At 36.8% G+C, this 18223-nt stretch overlaps 2 protein-coding genes and 2 non-coding genes across 5 annotated transcripts; 3 read left to right on the forward strand and 1 right to left on the reverse strand.

Moving 5' to 3' along the window:
• Positions 623 to 694, forward strand: TRNAC-GCA. The gene has a single exon. It is a non-coding gene; the product is annotated as a tRNA-Cys (tRNA).
• LOC109719843 (uncharacterized protein C24B11.05-like) lies at positions 825 to 3188 on the reverse strand. Its single transcript, XM_020246677.1, has 8 exons — positions 3097 to 3188; positions 2455 to 2526; positions 2258 to 2323; positions 2078 to 2175; positions 1842 to 1967; positions 1429 to 1722; positions 1274 to 1339; positions 825 to 1160 (listed from the first exon to the last, which is right to left on the reverse strand). The coding sequence occupies exons 2-8, from the start codon at positions 2498 to 2500 to the stop codon at positions 1005 to 1007; spliced, it is 852 nt and encodes a 283-aa protein (XP_020102266.1). The 5' UTR covers positions 2501 to 2526; positions 3097 to 3188; the 3' UTR covers positions 825 to 1004.
• Positions 4150 to 4221, forward strand: TRNAH-GUG. Its single transcript has one exon. It is a non-coding gene; the product is annotated as a tRNA-His (tRNA).
• LOC109719260 (nuclear pore complex protein NUP98A) lies at positions 6084 to 16030 on the forward strand. 2 transcript variants are annotated; one of them, XM_020245834.1, is made up of 13 exons: positions 6084 to 6243; positions 6386 to 6463; positions 7104 to 7388; positions 9312 to 9902; positions 10436 to 10663; positions 11401 to 12047; positions 12165 to 12252; positions 12340 to 12400; positions 12558 to 12696; positions 12869 to 12985; positions 13154 to 13331; positions 14331 to 14393; positions 14977 to 16030. In XM_020245834.1, exons 2-13 carry the CDS (start codon positions 6445 to 6447, stop codon positions 15636 to 15638), a joined length of 3078 nt encoding a protein of 1025 aa, XP_020101423.1. In that variant the 5' UTR covers positions 6084 to 6243; positions 6386 to 6444; the 3' UTR covers positions 15639 to 16030. The 2 variants fall into 2 exon arrangements, with proteins under 2 accessions (XP_020101423.1, XP_020101424.1); XM_020245835.1 differs by lacking the exons at positions 6084 to 6243; positions 6386 to 6463 and adding an exon at positions 9989 to 10154 and having other exon boundaries at positions 7256 to 7388.

Below are 18223 nucleotides of genomic sequence, written 5' to 3' on the forward strand. Positions count from 1 at the left end.
TTCTTTTAAAGCACTATTTAACTCTAAGTCTTAAACATTTCTAAAATGGCTCTCAAATTGACACAACTAACCGGATTATCGAAATTTGTACACCGCCCATCACTTCGAATTGCATTTGGACCGATAGTGGGCCTTTGTGGGTTACAACCCATTTGTTTTCATTAAGTAATATCACGTTGCACATATCGCAATAAGTCAGCTACAATACATTTTTTTGCAATTCTTTGTATATTTTTGTCTCAACTCTGTTCTGTTTAATAGCGCTGGATAACTCTCGATGCCAAAATGGGCTCTTAATAAGATAATGAAAAGAGACTTTTCCTAGTAGGCTATTCCAATCTCGCAATGTAATTTAACCAGATTGTGAAAAAAGCATTTTCTTCAAAAGCCCTAAATATTCCAAACAAATTCAGTAGAATTGCTGGCCGAAGACGCTCTACCGTTAACTCCCACACCATTTTAAAGAATTTTATGTTTGGATAAATGAAAAGTCATAATAATATCAAACAAAACCCTAACAACACATAATCTACTGAAAACTATGCCAACTTTATTTGAATAAATACATAAATATCTGCAATTTGGCAACAAAAGAGAAATTCAAATTCCTGTAACCACAACTGGGTCTATAGCTCAGTGGTAGAGCATTTGACTGCAGATCAAGAGGTCACCGGTTCGAACCCGGTTGGGCCCTCACTTCAAATTTTTAATTTTTTTTCTTTAATTTGATCTAAATTTCAACACATTGGAACCATTACTAATTACCAAAATGTGATTCAGTTTCAACATCTTTGATCCTTCACTGATCAAAATTTGCAGAGTAGTTCATTTCAGACAACTGAAAAGTAGCTAAGCATAGATTGATATCTTGGTATCATTTATTCTTTCCTCAACTTAAAATTAAGGAAATAGTTTTACATTCCTTCATTAGATTGTGGATAAGTCACAGTTACTACAATATATGATTGTTAGGTGTTCTACATACTACTATTCTGAAACATTTTTCATGCGAGGACGAATGTTTCGACTGCGGCTGTCGAAGCAACAGCACTGTCGCACTGATCTTCGCGGCCTTCCCATATCTCAGGAAGTGCTTCCTTTATGTTGTGAATGCTTTCCAACGCGTGATCCGCCCCCGCGACAAGAGCCGATCGCCCGACCTGCACTCATTATGTATTTCCATCTATTCAGTATTCATGCATTCTTTTGCTCTCCTTTTCGTCCTTCGTCTTTAGTACAGAAAAGTTTTTTTTAAAAAAAAAAAAAAGCTTACAATGACTGTATTGAAGCCTGCCGCCTTTCCTGCAGCTATGTTTCGTGGACTATCATCGAAGAAGATCTGCGTGTGAATGTTTGGATTTAGTTTGATTTAGTGTGTTGTTTACGGACTACATTTATCTGTACGAATAGTTTACAAAGTAGTCTTACTGTTTTCCTGGGGTCGATGTTTGCGATACGAATGGCGGCTTCGATAGCTTCAATGGAAGGTTTGCAGAGGATTGGCAATTTTGCAGGTTTCGAACAGTCGTCCGTTTCGCTATTGATCAGAAATCCCTGATTGTTATCAGTCAAATGCGTGAAAGAGTCGATTCTGTCGTCTTCTGAGCTCGGCAGAGCTGTCGGATTGAGTGTTTCGAAGCATATTACGCCCTCGAAACAGTCCTCTAATCCGAGCCTGCTAAGAACTTGCGTCGCATGCGCTTGATCAGCATTCGTGAATATCTGCGACAAAACATGGAGCTCAATTTGGCTCTTCCACTAAGAAATCATTCCCCTAAGCACGATTTACAAAAAATAACGAAACTATGTTCGAGAAGATCAGAAGAAGGAAAATCGCGTACTATTTTTCTCTGCGGCATTGAGAGTAGCAGACTTCTCAGCACTGGATCAGGTTTCAATGTCTCATACGGCAGCCTTCCGTGAACATAAGCATGAAATTCATCATTGTCGAACTCGAAGCCTAACGCCTGCGTTAATACGAGGACAAGTTACACTCAGCAACAAGCAACTGTCGAAACTCAGATCAATAAAGCAAACGCAGCGCGTCTAATCACTCAATCATTAGAGAATGAGTTACCTTAAGACCGGCCATCGTCGTGCCAAACTCTTTGTACAATTCCAAGCACAACTCAGGGACTTGACTTTCGTCGATTCTGAGATGGTGCAACATGTAATCTACAATTGCACACCACTGTTAGAGCATTGAACACGTACGAAAAGCTACGAAACGCATCCGTGTTGATGCACTTATTCTCACCCTGAATGTTTTTGCGGCAAGCTAAGTTGATTCCCGAACTCAAAGGGTACAAAGTGTCGTCCATATCTGAAAACATAACAAAGATATATTGATCGATAAACTCAGATCACACATCAACGATGAACTCAAATAGAACATCAAGAGTAACGGTATTTAAACTTCAAAATTAACCACATATGAGAAGAAGCGATGCATACCGAAGAGTAGGCACTCGTACTTTGCTCCACTCGCAGCAGCCTCCATTTTCAATTACTGAAACTTGTGCTTTTCTGTATATAAATATATGAGAATTAGATATGAACTTTGAAGACACAAGAAAAGAAACTTTGCATAAGCTACTTACAAGGACTACTTAAATGCACCAAATATAGCCGAAACTTTGTTGTTTAAGATCATTAATTATTGATTACATAAGAGGAAATACAAGAAAAAACTTTGTAAATATGAAACTTATTTCAAAATTTTGCTTACATGCGCGCATATAATACTTTAAATTGGACATGTTGATCAAAAGCATTACTCTTGTGACCTTGTCCCTCTTGAAACCTAATCCTCACAATTGCATTACTCTGTATGATTTGCTTTGTAAAATCACCGATTCGTCGAGGTTCCTACGGTGTAAACCTAAAGAATAACGAGTATATTTTTTCTAGCAAGGGGCATATTCTGATATTACCAAAGTTTACTAAAACAGACATTAGTGCTTTTGTAATTAACTATGTCCAAGATTTAAGAGACAATGAATTTCGACGTGAAGTATATGATTTTATTCGTCACAAAATGATCAGAAATTACTTGAAAGAGGACAAATTAAAGGATCTGCAAACATAATTATCTACCTTAAATGAGAAAGAGGATGAGTTAAATACTTAAAACTCTAGCAAACTTGTGATGGATGGTGTTTAAGTTGATACATGGAGTTTGCTATTTATAAGAGCTAAAAAGCTGGTGAGTGAAAATGAAGAGGGGAATCAACAAGCAAAATGTACAAGTGGAGTGAAAAAAAAATGTGAGCAAATTAAACTGTTTCCTACTATAGGCATATATAAAGAACTTTTCCATGTTAACTATCTCTCTCTCCATGAATATGGTTGGCATATACTCACAAAATGCATAGAATAAATTCTGAAAAAAACATGACATGGGAATCCTACTACATTAAGAACAGTTGGAGCACATATTCTCTGAAATTTAATTTGGTGGTTCAGCAAGAAACAGAAAAAAATAAAATAAAATAAAAGGGCATAATTAGTATAATTCTTTTGCACTTGGGTATATGCCTAGATACTCTTTAGGATAAGAGCATAAGTATAACCATAGGATGATCTTATGAAGTGGCTAGATAAGGATAAATTTGTTCTCTGCAACACAAATTCTTGTACTTCAGAGACTATCAGTACGACGTCCCCAATAGTTCCACATTAGATGAAAAAGGTATATTGTGTATGAAAATATGAGAATCAAAAACTCTGGTAATAATAACTGAACTTAAACATTTTGGTCTGTAAAGTTGCGCTCAACGAGTTACACTATATGAGGTGCAATTCTCAATCAGCATTGGGAAAGAAACTTGTTGAGTACAACATGTGTCAGTAAAATGCTACTGTCTTTGTAAGCGGTTGATGTACTATCGTACTGCGTGTATGAGTCAATCAAAAAACCTTTCACATCATATATGTCAGAACACCAATTGTCTGTAAAAACAATATTTCTAGGAGACCTGTAGGCTGTAGCAGTGCTACTTCTGAAAAGCAAGATATTTTTACCTAAGATAACATTTACAATGCTGATTTTGGGTTTTGGTGAAAAAATGTATCAAATCTAGGTGAATTTGATCTTATTAATTTAAACTAAAATTATATTGAAAAAAATATTTAATTTTTCCCACAAAAGTGGCTGTAGTTTAGTGGTTAGAATTCCACGTTGTGGCCGTGGAGACCTGGGCTCGAATCCCAGCAGCCACAGTTTTGTTATAATTTTTATATATTTTTTGTAAAAAATGACTTAGGTACAAATCTCCTACTAGGGTACAATTTCTCTAGTTAATGCAGTGCTTTTTTCATAGTACTGTATAATTGAGGGGATTCTCTGCAATTTTTCGTAAAATATTTGTGCAGTAAATAATTTTTGGCAAACGCTTACTCCGAACACAAATAGAAAGGGAAAAACATCAAAGAGAAATGGGTCCTATCGAAAAAAATGCACGAGACCGCCTCAACTATAGGCGCTTCTGAAATACGGCCCTAAGCTATCTTTTTTTTTTTTCTTTTTAGTGGCATCTGCCAACTTTTATTTTTAAAAAAAATTAAATGATTTTACTAAAAAATTTAGAGATTTTATTGAATTCATCTGATGATTTTATCAAATTTAATAATTTTAATCACTTGTTAGCATATAAAATTAGATTGGTTATTAATTTATAACTAATATAATCACTATATTTAACAAAATTTTTTAACTTAACTATGTGTAAAAACTCAAATGAAAAAAAATTAGAGTAGAGGGGTCTTGATTGTTAAAAATAAATTAATTAAAATCGGAAGGGTGTAGTTCATAATTGTCTATAGTTGAGGGGACCTCCCTATATTTTTAACTAAAGCCCATTAAGAGGCCCATTTATGCATGTGATAGGTGGGCCCATTATTGGCCCATTGATAATGGGCTCAAGTGGAGGCCCAAACAGTAACCAGCCCGCATTGTTCTAGCGTGCAGTTTTATTAAGACTTGCGCTGGTTTGGTATTATTTGGTATTGAACTTCATCTGATGCATGTTAGAGGCTGGGATACAAACGGAGCGGGTTTGGGGGCACAAGGGATCCCCAACCTCTCGCCCCGTTTTGGTATTGAGCTTTATCTGATGCATGTTAGAGGCTGGGATGCAAACGGAGCGGGTTTGGGGGCACAAGGGACCCCCAACCTCTCGTCCCCGTTTTCTTGGCAGGTTAAACTTTTAGCAGATTGAGAAGGATAAAAAAAAAACGAGTCTTTGTCTCTAGCCTTCAAATTCTTTTTTTTTTTTTGACAAATTGGGGTCTCAACCTCTAAATTCCCGCCTTATTTTCTTGACAAGTTAGAGCAAAAGCGAACTTTCGGTAAATTTTGGATGGATCGTGGCAGATCAAAGACGGATAAGAGATGTCGTCTCTGCCCTTTTACTCCATTCTTTGACAAATTAGAGGAGTCCAGACGAATTATTTTGTAAAATATTTTTGGCCAAAACTTACTACCCCATTAGGCGCCATGAGAGTTCAGATCCATTTGTGTCCCTAAATCAAGATAGAAATATGTAAAAATATGGCTTAATTTTTAGCTTACATAAATTATATCGTAATTGAATTATTGTTATATATACTTAAAATGATGTCAAGGAAAAAAATAAAAAAAAAAGGGTATGTAAGGGCAATTTTAAGTGTGTCCCACACGCCACGTCACTGGATAATAAGTTGGCTCCAAAACTCAACACGCCCCATTTTTCTTAAATATCCAAAATAAAAAAATGTAATTAATTATTTTTATATATTTAGTAAGAATATTTTATATAATTTTTATAATTATGAATTTACTAAAATAATTAGTTTAAATTTTAAAATTTATGCATCATTAAAATTGAATCAAACTAAATAAAATTGAAAATTGAAAGATTGATTTGTAAAATTAAAATTTTTAATAATTGTGTAGGAAAAGATTCATAATTCAGGCCAGATTTATTTATTTTTTTAACCTTCAAAAGCCACAAAGTTGATGGGTCCATTTGTTTGGACTATATAGTCGAGGGGTCTCCGGACAATTTTACCTAAATAGAATACAATAAATATAATTTCGAAAATAAAAAAAAATAAAATAGGGAAATAATCCTCCTTGTCCCTCGCTCACAGAGCGTGTGCCCTATAATCCCGCGTGGATTTTGCCCTAATCGATCCCTTTCACTCTCTTGATCGGATCAAGCGGAGGAGGAGGCGAGGGCGGGGTAATCGATCTCCTACGCGGTTTGTTTCTTAATTTTTTATAAAATTTTTTACTCATTTTTCGCGTCGATTTTAAGCTGTTTAGTTTGATCTGTTTCTCGCGTTGTTTTTAAGCTAAACTTGTGTTTTCTTGTTATATATAAATGGAATCGATTCATTGCAGAGGCCACAAACCCTAACCCTCGGTGGGACAAGTCGTGATCGAAGGGAATCGGAGTAGCCATGTTCGGCTCCACCAATCGTATGATTTGCTCTCTCTCTTCCCCCATTTCTCTTTGTTTTTGCATTTATTAGCTAGATTCTTATGTTTTGGTTTTTTTTTTTTTTTGGTTTTGGGTGTTTTGTGGTTTGTGGATAGTGGGAATCTCGGGCGGATTCCGCTTAAATTGCCTTTTTTGCTAGGGTTTTTGTGGGTTTCACTCGTTTTTTGTTGATGGATGAGTATTATCTTACTCTCGTCGATCTTTTGGTGTTTGATTTGTGTTTGAGTTTTCCTTGTTCGCTAGGGTTTAGGCTCTTCTTTTTTTTGGTTGGATTTGGCGTTGTGGTTTTTTTGCGTGTTTGATCAGTGGAACTCTTGCTATGGTTTCCTGACACCCTACTTTGCATAGAAATGAAGCTTCTCGTTTCATTTGGTTTCGCGCTTTTGTAGTAGATGAGGAGAATTTGAGTGAGTTAATACTTAGAACTACTGAAAATGTTGCTTCTTTCGATCTCCTTTTTTAGGAGATTTCTCAGGATAGTGTTTTTTCAGCTTGTGGTATGTGCTTTCTTTTGTGATTTGTATGTAATACAGATTGAAGTTTATTGGTGCTTAGGTTCTATGAGATTATATTCATATGTCAAGCTATATTCTAACAAGTTATATTTGCTTAATGCAGCCTTTGGGCAGTCTTCAAGTAGCCCGTTCGGGTCGCAATCAGTATTTGGACAGACAAGCAGTGTGGGCACGAACCCGTTTGCTCCAAAGCCTTTTGGTAGTCCAACAACTCCTTTCAGCTCGCAAACAGGGAGCTCGTTATTTGGCGGCACATCGACTGGTGTCTTTGGGCAGCCTTCGACCCCCACTTTCGGTGCTTCATCAGCGTCGGCTTTTGGAAGTTCTGTTCCTGCTTTTGGCACTTCGTCAGCTCCTTCATTCGGCGGTTCTTCCTCTTCTTTTGGAGGTAAGTTTTTGTCTGTTAAAAGTAATACTTACTTGGCAGTTTCTATTCAGAAAATGGTGGCATAGTAAGTTAATGCTATAAGTTAGTTTAGGAAATTTTTTTCTTTTAATTAAATTTTTTGCTTTATATCAATACTGTATCAAAGCTAGGCTCCAGTTGAGTAGTGTGATTTATCAGTGTTGGCATCGCACTTTTAGGTGATAAAAGTGTGGTGTCATGATAAACACTTTCCTGATGCTTTCTTGGCTGCAACCCAGTGTCAATATTTGTACACTTTGGAACATGTTTCTCTTGTTGTTTAATGAGGATATTGGCTTCATCTTTTCATGTAACTTTCTACCTGCTTTTTTCATGTTCAAAATGCAGTCACCCTTTAATGCAATTCATCTTGATGCATCCTTTATTATCATTACTTGTTATCTGTGTGAAAACATATTGTTTCACTTTTTTATTTTGACAAGCATTCAAGTTACATGTTCATTAGAAATTCGTCGGTGATGATGTTAGATATAGGGTATATTTGTTCAGGGTACATCACCAGTAACTTCTATATGTTAGGGTTCACTAAAGGGTTTCCCTATGATGAGTTGCTGTGATAGTTGTTGCTTTTTCCATTGTGCTTTTTCATTATTGTAAAGTACCGATTGCGAATTTTTACTTTGGTACTTAGAAACACTAAAGTTAATCAAGATTCTGAGATAACAACTTGAAGCTCTTATAATCAGGTTAGCTACTATTAATATTAGCTATGCCAGAAATTGAGAAAACAAAAGGAGTGGATGGAGCAAGACTTTGACATATAATATAAATTAATATTGAACTAGTTATCTGATAATAGGTTTAACATCAGTATATTGGAGAATTTGCAGGATAATAAAGTAGAGGCCAAAGTCATTTGACAAAGTAGCAGCTCAACTAAAAAGGAGGTTTAGTAATTGATGTTATACTCTTTAGAAACCCTTTGCTTTATCATACACTTATTTCAAGTATTCCCTGTTTGCATCAGGCCTTGATGCCAATTGTTGTTTTGTAAAATTGGTTCGGTAGAGGTGCTTGACTTTAATAGGAAATCAAGCTTGAAAATATTGTTTTCTTTTTTTTGGTTGAGACATTCAGACATTGGATCTAAAAGTTTAACAGATTTGAGTTGAGTCAGTGGAGGTCATATAAGTCTTCCATAAAAAAATTGGCTGGAAGTAATTAAGGAACTATTAAATCGCACAGGTGATTAACCTGACATCTATTGTGTTAAGAGTTTTGTTGGTTTTGGACCAAACAAGTTGAGGATGTATCAGCTTTAGTGAGTTAACATTAAAAGATTTGGGGCCTCACATTTCCTGCCAAATTTAAATAGGTAAGTTTTGTTGCAAAAGTTCAGACATAATATGCTTCTGATTTCTAAACAGCTTTATATATCCTTGATTTTGGTTTTTTTTTCTTTCCGTTCAAACCTCTCAAAAGTTTGATAAGTTCTCAGGCAGCTTGGATGAAACTATTAAATTACTAGAGATCTCCATCTCATTTTCCTTTTAGGAGTTTGGGCTTTTCTTTGTGAAGTGCGGGAGGGTTGGAGGGATTAAGTTGTTTTGGTCTCCCCTAAGCTTTTTGCTTGATAGTTGATAGGATTACATACTTGTACAACGTACATACGTATTCTATGTGATTTGTTTGTTTCATTTAATCAATGATGGATTCGGTTGCTTTTTACCTGATAATCGTACCTCTTAAAGAATTATTGTATCCCCTTGCTACCACTTGATCTGAGAGATGGATATCTGTTAAATTAAATACATATCTTCGACTATTGTGTTCCCTTGCTACATGTTTTAGTGCAGAGTCTATTGGAAATAAATTAGAATATAACTTTGGATTGTCATCTTTTTCTCCTTTATGTTTGACCGCATCACCTGGATTATGTTGCAGGATCTTCTTTGTTTGGGCAAAAGCCAGCTTTTGGAGCCTTTGGATCATCACCTAGCCAATCAAGTCCGTTCAGTAGCACATTTCAACAAACTCAGCCAGCATTTGGAAGCAATGTCTTCGGTTCTACCAGCCCTTTTGGCGCAAGCCAACCTGCATTTGGTGCTTCAAGTACCCCTGCTACCCCAGCCTTCGGTGCTTCAACCCCAGCCTTTGGTGCGACAACTGCCCCAGGATTCGGTGCCACAACTGCTCCATTTGGTACGACAACCACCCCAGCATTTGGATCCACGTCAACTTCGTTATTCGGCAGTACAGGAACAGGATTCGGGGTCTCAAGTGCACCAGCATTTGGTTCAACACCAGCTTTTGGTGCTTCAAGTGCTTCTGTTTTTGGGTCTACAACTGCTCCTGCATTTGGTGCATCTAGTACTCCAGCATTTGGTGCTTCAAGTGTTCCTGCTTTTGGAGCGTCGAGCACTCCTTCTTTCAGTTTTGGATCCACTCCCTCCTTTGGCCAATCAACATCCACTTTTGGCAGCAGTCCCTTTGGATCGACACCATCACCTTTCGGTGCTCAGAGCTCCCCATTTAGTGAGTTGTTTCTTTTCTCACCTGGCATAAAATTTTGTATGACAACATTCGATAAACTGAAAGAAGCACTAACAGCTTTTTTGTAGAACCCATGGAGAGCTTCCTGCTGTAGCCTAAGCAGAAGCTCCAAATTTGAACCTCTGCTTTTTGAGTCTTTGAAGCTGATTTCAGCTTTCTTGCCACTTGAAAAGTCTTTTATCTTTTGTGAAACACCTGGTGACTGCTTATTGGTGTCAAGAAGCTGTTCCGTAGGCAAGCCATTCCCTACATTATTCTTGCGGAATATGATAGTCATATGCCATTGCTTTCTTGTTACATTTGTTTTTGCATTTTAGTATCCATTGCTTTCTTATTTCATTTGTTTTTGCATTTCAGTTTCCTGCTGTGCTTTTTTCTGTCTTAGCTCTCCTGCTGAATATGATAGTCATATGCCACTGCTTTCTTATTTCAGTTGTTTTCACATTTTAGTTTCCTGCTGTGCTTTTTCTGTCTTATCCTACCATTATTTACTTTCTGTTTGCTGATGTCTGAAGGTGCTCAATCAACGACGCCGACATTTGGTAGCCCTGGTTTTGGGCAGCCAACTTTCGGGGGACAAGCAGGAGGAAGCAGAATAGCACCTTATACTCCGACACCTGAGGTTGATGGAGGCACAGGTACTCAGCCTGCTGGGAAGCTGGAGTCGATTTCGGCTATGCCTGTGTATAAAGATAAGAGTCATGAGGAGCTGAGATGGGAGGACTACCAACGTGGAGACAAAGGTTAGAAATTATATATTTATTGCATGTCAGAGTTTTTCGAATCATGCCTTCGTTTATTATATGGTTGCTGTTTCTTTGATTGGAAATTAGAATAAAGTAGAGCCATTACTTTTTTGTGACTTAATACTGGATTTCAAATGAATAAAGAGCTCACATGTTTGTCTATCTTTTTATTGGTTATTGCAAGAAAAAAAGGTAAATTCCTAAGGTGCAAAAAGTGAGGGGCTGCATAGGAAGAAAAGAAAATTAAGGTGTCATGCTTAATTTTTTTTTTTTTAATTGTTTTAGTCTCAAGTTCTGTGTCTAAATGCACTAGCATGTGGTGGATGTTTTGTTCTGTATACATATATCGAGTCTTGGCAATAAAAAAGTTATAATGCAGCTGTATTTTTTTTAATCTTCTTTGGTTTTCTTTTAAACAAAGATGAGTTTCAAGGTAACCATCAATAACAAGAATTGAGAAATCCATCTTAGGGCATATTCAGTCTCACATAATTTCGGTTTAGAGTCCAAAAGTGCAAGGATATTAAGGCCTAAAATTTTTGTCTCTAATCACTTACACTTCTTGAACTGTCTAAAAACTTCTATTTGCTTTAGTAGGTTTTGTTTATTTTTATGGCTTATATTACTTTACCCCCTACCAAGCAATTTTTTTTTTTAATTCATATTGAGTTAATTGATAGTATCCCATGCCATGCTTCTTCTTTTACTGATCTTTTCCTGTTCAAACTTGGCAGGGGGACCGAACCCTTCGGGACAACCTGCAAGTGGGATCAGCTTTCCGGCTCCAACCCAGTCAAGCCCTTTTGGCGCCACAGGCACATTTGGCCAAACTGCTGCAAACCCTTTTTCCTCGACCACATCTTCAAACCCTTTTGCTCTTAAAACCCCGGCTTTTGGTTCAACTGGCTTTGGTTCCTCATCTACTTCACTATTCAGTTCTCCATTCAGCTCTTCATCAACATCGAGCCCCTTTGGGGCAACCTCTTCTACTACTCCGTCACTGTTTGGAGCTCCCACTGGTTCTGCTTTTGGTCCAAGCTCTTCTTCGTCACCTTTTGGTGGGACGACCACACCAGCTTTTGGTTCGAGCTCTTCGCCATCAATTTTTGGATCATCGATGGCTGGTTCCACTTCTTCTTTTGGTAGCGGCTTGACCTTTGGAAACACTCAATCATCTGGGTTGTTTCAGTCCTCGACTCCTGCTTTTGGACAAACACCTTCACCTTTCGGGCAGACATCTACAGGGTTTCAACAGAGCAGTCCGGCTTTCGGTTCGAATTTATTCAGCACACCTTCGACTGGATTTGGGGGGAGTTTGTTCAGCAGTTCAACACCTTCGCTATTTCCATCAAGCACTCCATCGGGGTTCGGTCAAACAGCTGTAAGTAGTCTTTGGAATCTGTTGGCCTGTGTGAACTACTAGGGTCGCGATTTTTCCTACATATGTCTTTCCTTTTGTTTAATATCTTTACAATCAATTTAAGGCTTGTTTCTGCAGCCTTCTCTCTCAACACCCTTTCCAGCACCTCTGCCAGCTCAGACGTCAAGTGGCTTTTCTTTTGGAAACTTCGGTCAGACACCACCAGGTATTTAATGTCCCTCCTAGTCCCACTTAAATTTGGAAATATCTTATCTCATCCTTTTTGTCTATTTTTTGTGTTGTGCCTGTTCAGCACTTTCAGGCGGCTTTGGTGGCAGTCCCAACTTATTCAGTCAGAGTACCTTTGGGCAATCGTATGTTTCGTTTCTCTGCTATTTCTACTTTTAAGAAATCTTTTTTGTTGTAATGTTCAGCATGGTTATGAAATATTTATCTTGTAATTTATCGGTACATTTCTTTATTTCCTCTGTTTTCTAATTCGCTGCCTTTTTTCTTGTGCCTATCAAATAGCACTGCTAGTCAGTCAAATATGGTCATGCAACCAGCACCTATAACAAATCCTTTTGGCACGCTCCCAGCAATGCCTCAAATGTCCATCGGCCTTGCTGGATCTACCCCTTCAGTTCAGTATGGTATTTCAAGCATGCCGGTAAGCCTATCATTAATGCATTTCAATACAGTGATGTTTACTTCTATATCCCATGAATATTATCTATATATATATTTCTATATATGTATATCGAAATTTTCACATATACTCATCAAGAGTACAGTTTTTATATATGTTAAACGAGTGCATTGATAAAAGAATTGTTTAATAGGTTTCTGAGAAACCCCCTCCAGTGAGAACTTTCTCCATGTTGGTTCCGAGGCATCTTTCTCAGAGAAGGATAAGACTGCCGCCGCGGAGATACAATCTTAAACCTGATGGCCCAAAGGTGAGAATTTTTGTAATGAGGAGTACAGCTTAGAATTATTATTATTATTATTATTTTGAGAGAAGAGTACAGCTTAGAATTATTGTGTCACAGTCTGTTCCTTAAATGTCCTTGTACATAGTCTCTTCGGGAAATATCTTGGATTGCCCATTTCCTTGTGTTTTGCAGGTTCCTTTTTATGCTGATGAAGAAGAAGCACCATCAACACCAAAGGCTGATGCTTTTTTCATCCCTAGAGAGAATCCAAGGGCATTAATTATTCGTCCAATTGAGCAGTGGCCTCTGCGTAATGGCGCAGAGAAGCAGACTATTTCAAGGGATGAAGCCACTCCAGAGAAGCAAAATGGTAAAAATGCATTTATATCTGCAGTTATGAACATGTTGATTATTATATGTCATGCTATTTGAAGAAGCTTGTAGTCTGTTGAATTATAGCTGATGATCATATAGATTTGTGGGGATTGTGGTTTTTGTATTTTCTAATATTCTATCACTAAATTATGCTCTTTACTAGTCATTTCTTAACTCTTTTCTCTCCCAGCTCTTATCTTTGCAACTTACTTTATTCTTCTCTTATTTACATCATGTGCAGTGATCTATATGTTAGCTGTTAGTGATTTTCTATGCTGTAATGTAGTATTAATGTTCTTTGCTTCTTTTTCTGTTTTCCTTTTAACTTGTAGTATTATGATTCGTGAGTTTACTAATTAATCTGAATGTTATCCGTTTGGCTTAGCTTAATAAGAAACAGAAACTTTGTTTTGGATTTATTATTTTGACTTATCTTGAGAATTTCACATTGCGTTGTGTTCCTAGTTAAGTGGGATGGTGTTTTTTAGTTATTGCAGCCAAAGAAGTATGGGTATGTTACATATTCCCAGTAACTAACAGCCTTTTATGTGCCTTCCTTAACAACTAGAGCGGACAAGACTACACTTTTTTCATTCTACTTTGAATTGCTTTGCAACATTTTTTTTTTAGACATTTCTGCGTAAAATTTGGGACTGTCTGCTTGAATTATATTGTGGCTCCCGTCTGTTATGCATTTGCCCCGGATGCTTTTGCGACCTTGGAATAAAGAGATATCCTGCATTTTCACAATCATCCTCTCACATTCACTGTTGAAATTTTCCTGCATTAAATTTAGGGTAAAAGGTAATTAACTAGTATTGTGTTTCAATTGCCACTCTAATCGGGGCAAGTTGTCTTTTCTTTCGAAGATGGTATATGATTTCTCCTGCTAAAGTTTTAAGTTGCAATTAACTTCTCTCCTTTCCATGTTTTCCTATTACTCTTGCAAGTACTCGCTTTATTTTCCTCGTGTTATTTTTTGTTCTTTAATCAGGTAAAGTAGCTGGGGAGCCATCTGCCCCACCTGCTAGTGAACCCCTCGAAGAGGATCATGATGGTATGTCAATGTTTAATGTGTTTCTTTCACTTTCTTGTTTCGTGATCTTTATTTACTATGTTGATACTTCAAACAATTTCAACCTCAACGCCACTTGAAGGAGACAAACCGAAACAAAAAGGAGGAAATAACAAAAGGAATGATGCTTCAGAACTACATGCATGGATTGCAATAGTCAGAATATAAGTTAATCTTATTACTGTAAATTTCTTGTCTTTTACTAGCAGTAGAGAAATCAATTTAGCCTAAGTTTCGACATATGTAGCTTATGAATATTCTTATCATTTTGGAAAGAGCAAACTCTTGCAACTATCAGCTGTTGCTTTTCCGGGGAAAAGGTGGCTTTCCTCATGGTGTTTGTAGGTCTAATTTAATTTTTTGGTGGATGTAGTTACTCGTAAAAGAAAACTGGCTTGGAAGAAACTAATTCTTGCGAATTGTAAATACTAGTTGGATCTCTCAAATCATCAACATCTCTTCAAATTTCGCCTGGTTCCATCGAAAGGCTGACATAAAATTAATTTGTATTATCGGGAGTTTGTATGATGATGACACCCTTTTTTTTTTTTCAAAATCCTTGCAGATTATCACCCTGAGAGGCGCCACACGCCGGATAATAATGCGGCCACTCCATCACCATCGAGACCTGCTCAAAAGGCAAACGGAATCCACGATGGCGACCACACGCCGCCAAAGGGATTCCAGGCTGCGATCGCCTACGAACATGGCGCAGACATCGAGGCTCTGATGCCGAAGCTCCGCCATGCCGACGGCTACTACACTGAGCCGCGTGTTCAGGAACTGGCAGCCAAGGAACGGGCTGAGCCCGGCTTCTGCCGTCGCGTCAAGGACTTTGTGGTGGGACGGCGCGGCTACGGCAGCATCAAGTTCTACGGAGAGACCGACATCAGGGCCCTCGACCTCGAGCTGATCGTGCAGTTCAACAATCGCGAGGTGATTGTGTACAAGGACGAGAACAGGAAACCGCCGGTCGGGCAGGGGCTCAACAAGCCCGCAGAGGTGACGCTGCTTAACATCAAGTGCGTGAACAAGAAGACGGGGCAGCAGTACACCGAGGGGCCGAGGGTGGAGAAGTATAAGGAGATGCTGATGAAGAAGGCAGAGGAGCAGGGGGCCGAGTTTGTGTCGTACGACGCAGTGAAGGGCGAGTGGAAGTTCAGGGTCAAGCACTTCAGCATCTATGAGTTCGGCGAGGGGGATTATTCAGATTTCGCAGAGAGTTGACCTACCTTTGGAATGTGTTGTTCCCGCCTATGGTTCAACCTGTTTGATTAGTTTCTTTTTCCTCCTTTTCTTTTTTTATGTAATTGTGGTACTGTATAGAAGCCTCTAGGGAGTAATATGGTTTGTCCTGTGCTTCTCTCTTTCTGCTTCTGTAACCTTTGCATCTCTTTTTTTTGTGGGGGCACTAAGCTCTACCTTTGTAGGTTCTTCGGTGTTCATTTGTGTATGTTTTTGACCCGTTGGTTCTACACAAAACAGTTAAAAGATCGATTTGTGCCGATTGTATTTGAATCTTACTGTGGATTGTAATTTTGATTTTGAAACTTTCGATTGGTGAACACGATGTTCTGGAGATTGTATTTGAAATTCACTGTGGGTTGTAATTTTGATGATGTTGGAATCTCTGAATTGTGGACATAAGATATTGGTTTCTGTCTTCGTCGGGCCAACTGTTCGCCCCTATATTTCAAATTTCTTGATTTTGATCCATATTTTTCACTTTCGCTTATGTGATTCGTAAATGATTTTGTTAAGAGAATCAACATAATCCTTAATTTAGAGAAAAAGCTCGAGACCCATATGGAGCTCAATGCACCTGATATTACTATCCGAACTTTTAAAAATGCAAAAAAACAAAAGCAAATTAAACAACCTTTTTCACTAATTTCACGTACGGAGATGTTTCTTTTCTTTTTTTTTTCTGTAATGTTCAGGTGTCTTCTTTTGTTTTTTTGGCATTTTCGAAGTACGGCGGGTTTGGATCCTTTCTCTTTTGTTGTTTATTCTTTTTATAGCTCAATTCCCAAACTGAAATAAATTTCTGAATTGTAATCTTACTAAATATCTAAGCACAAAACTTCAATGCAGTTTTTTATTTATTTTTGAATTAAGGAGACTTAAATTCTGCATTTGCTTCGTCGAGAAGCTATTCAAAACACCTATATCAGTCGCTTTGTTCAAACAGTACTTCTGTGGAATTGTTGCGCCATTCAAGCCCTTCAAATTTATTAAAGCCACTTGTCCCTTTCTTGGATAATCCCACTTAACACTAAACTAATCATATTTATTAAGGACTAATTTATTCACTTTATGTACTAAGAATAGGATTCTAATTAAGGCCAGTGGGGAGAGCAAATAAAATAAAATAATATTTAAGGTACAAGCATCTTTGCAGTGGGGGCACGCATTTAACTAAATTATTATTATATTACCAAATGGTGTGAGCACTATCTATGCAATCCCGTGCAAATTGGAATATTTTACTTCCTATATATTTATCTTGTATATGGTGAGCTCCATGCACTACTGCTTTCATTCAAAGTGCTTTTCGAGACCAAGAAATGTGCTTTTGAAAATGGATTTTGCGAAAAAAAAAAAGTCTTTTAATGCATTTATTATAGGATCAATGGATGTTTTCCTAAGTTTGTTTTGTTATTATTAGAGCAAAATAGATCAATACCAACTAAACCTATAAAGGTTTATCATGTATTCAAATTTTTAGAGTCGAAGTGTAGCTGACTGATTCAAATCAAATTAATTAAAAAATTAAATAGTAAAATTAAAATTTTGCAAGATTAAATAGCTAAATCAAAATAGTCTTTAATTTTTTATAGGATAAACCTTAAATACTACTTTGTGGTTTCGCACTTTCTCACTTTAGTAGCATGTAGTTTAAAGTGTATCAAGTTAGTACACGTGATTCATTTTTATCTTTTCGTCAGTTTCTTCGTTAATATTTTGTTAAATTATACACAAAAAATTTCAATACTAGGTTTATCGAATATTTATTTTAATATTCTTTAGTTTTAACTTTATTATTGATTTAACAAAAAAAAATTAATAAAATCGATAATAAAAAAAATAAAACTATAAAATATGAGAAAGTATAAAACTATTTTGGCGTCGTGGGGGTAATGTGCTATGAATGTAGCAGGCCCTGAGGTTGGTTTGGTAAGAAAAAAGAAAAAAAAAAAGAAAAAAAAAAGTGGTGGATAATCACAAAATAAAAAATTATGGGAAATTGCTGACAAGTCACGTGCCATGCACGTGACTCTCCGTGGCTACACGCCTCTGCTTTTTTGTCTTTTTCTTTGTTGTATTTTCCATTATTAATTTTTTTCTACTACCAATTTATCTTAATTGTACATAATAAAATAAACTAAATTTATTTTTAGCCATCAATTTTTATATAAAACCTAAGCAATGTAAGAAAAAAAAATTAAAAATTTAGAATATAAATCATAAGAATAAAAAACGAATTAATCGTCGTCTGCCTACGATCATATCGAAAATTGAGAAAGAAAATTAAACTTTATTTTTTTATACGTGATAGCGATAGAGTGTCAGAGAGAAGTCTCAATGACCTTCTTATTTTGATGTTACGAAATAGACGATTAATTTTGATAAAATATTTTTTTATAAAAGATAAATTAATAGTTATATAAATATGAATTTAAAAAAAAAATAAAAAGTTTGAGTATTTGTCCTTTTACTTCTTAGCACGGGAATTGATCCCGTGTAACGGTACGTATATCACGGCCTCGGTTTTTGTGTGGGGCCCACGCGTCAGTTTAACAACCGTGATA

The sequence above is a fragment of the Ananas comosus genome, linkage group 13 (assembly GCF_001540865.1).
Source record: "Ananas comosus cultivar F153 linkage group 13, ASM154086v1, whole genome shotgun sequence".
Classification (NCBI taxonomy): Eukaryota; Viridiplantae; Streptophyta; class Magnoliopsida; order Poales; family Bromeliaceae; genus Ananas; species Ananas comosus.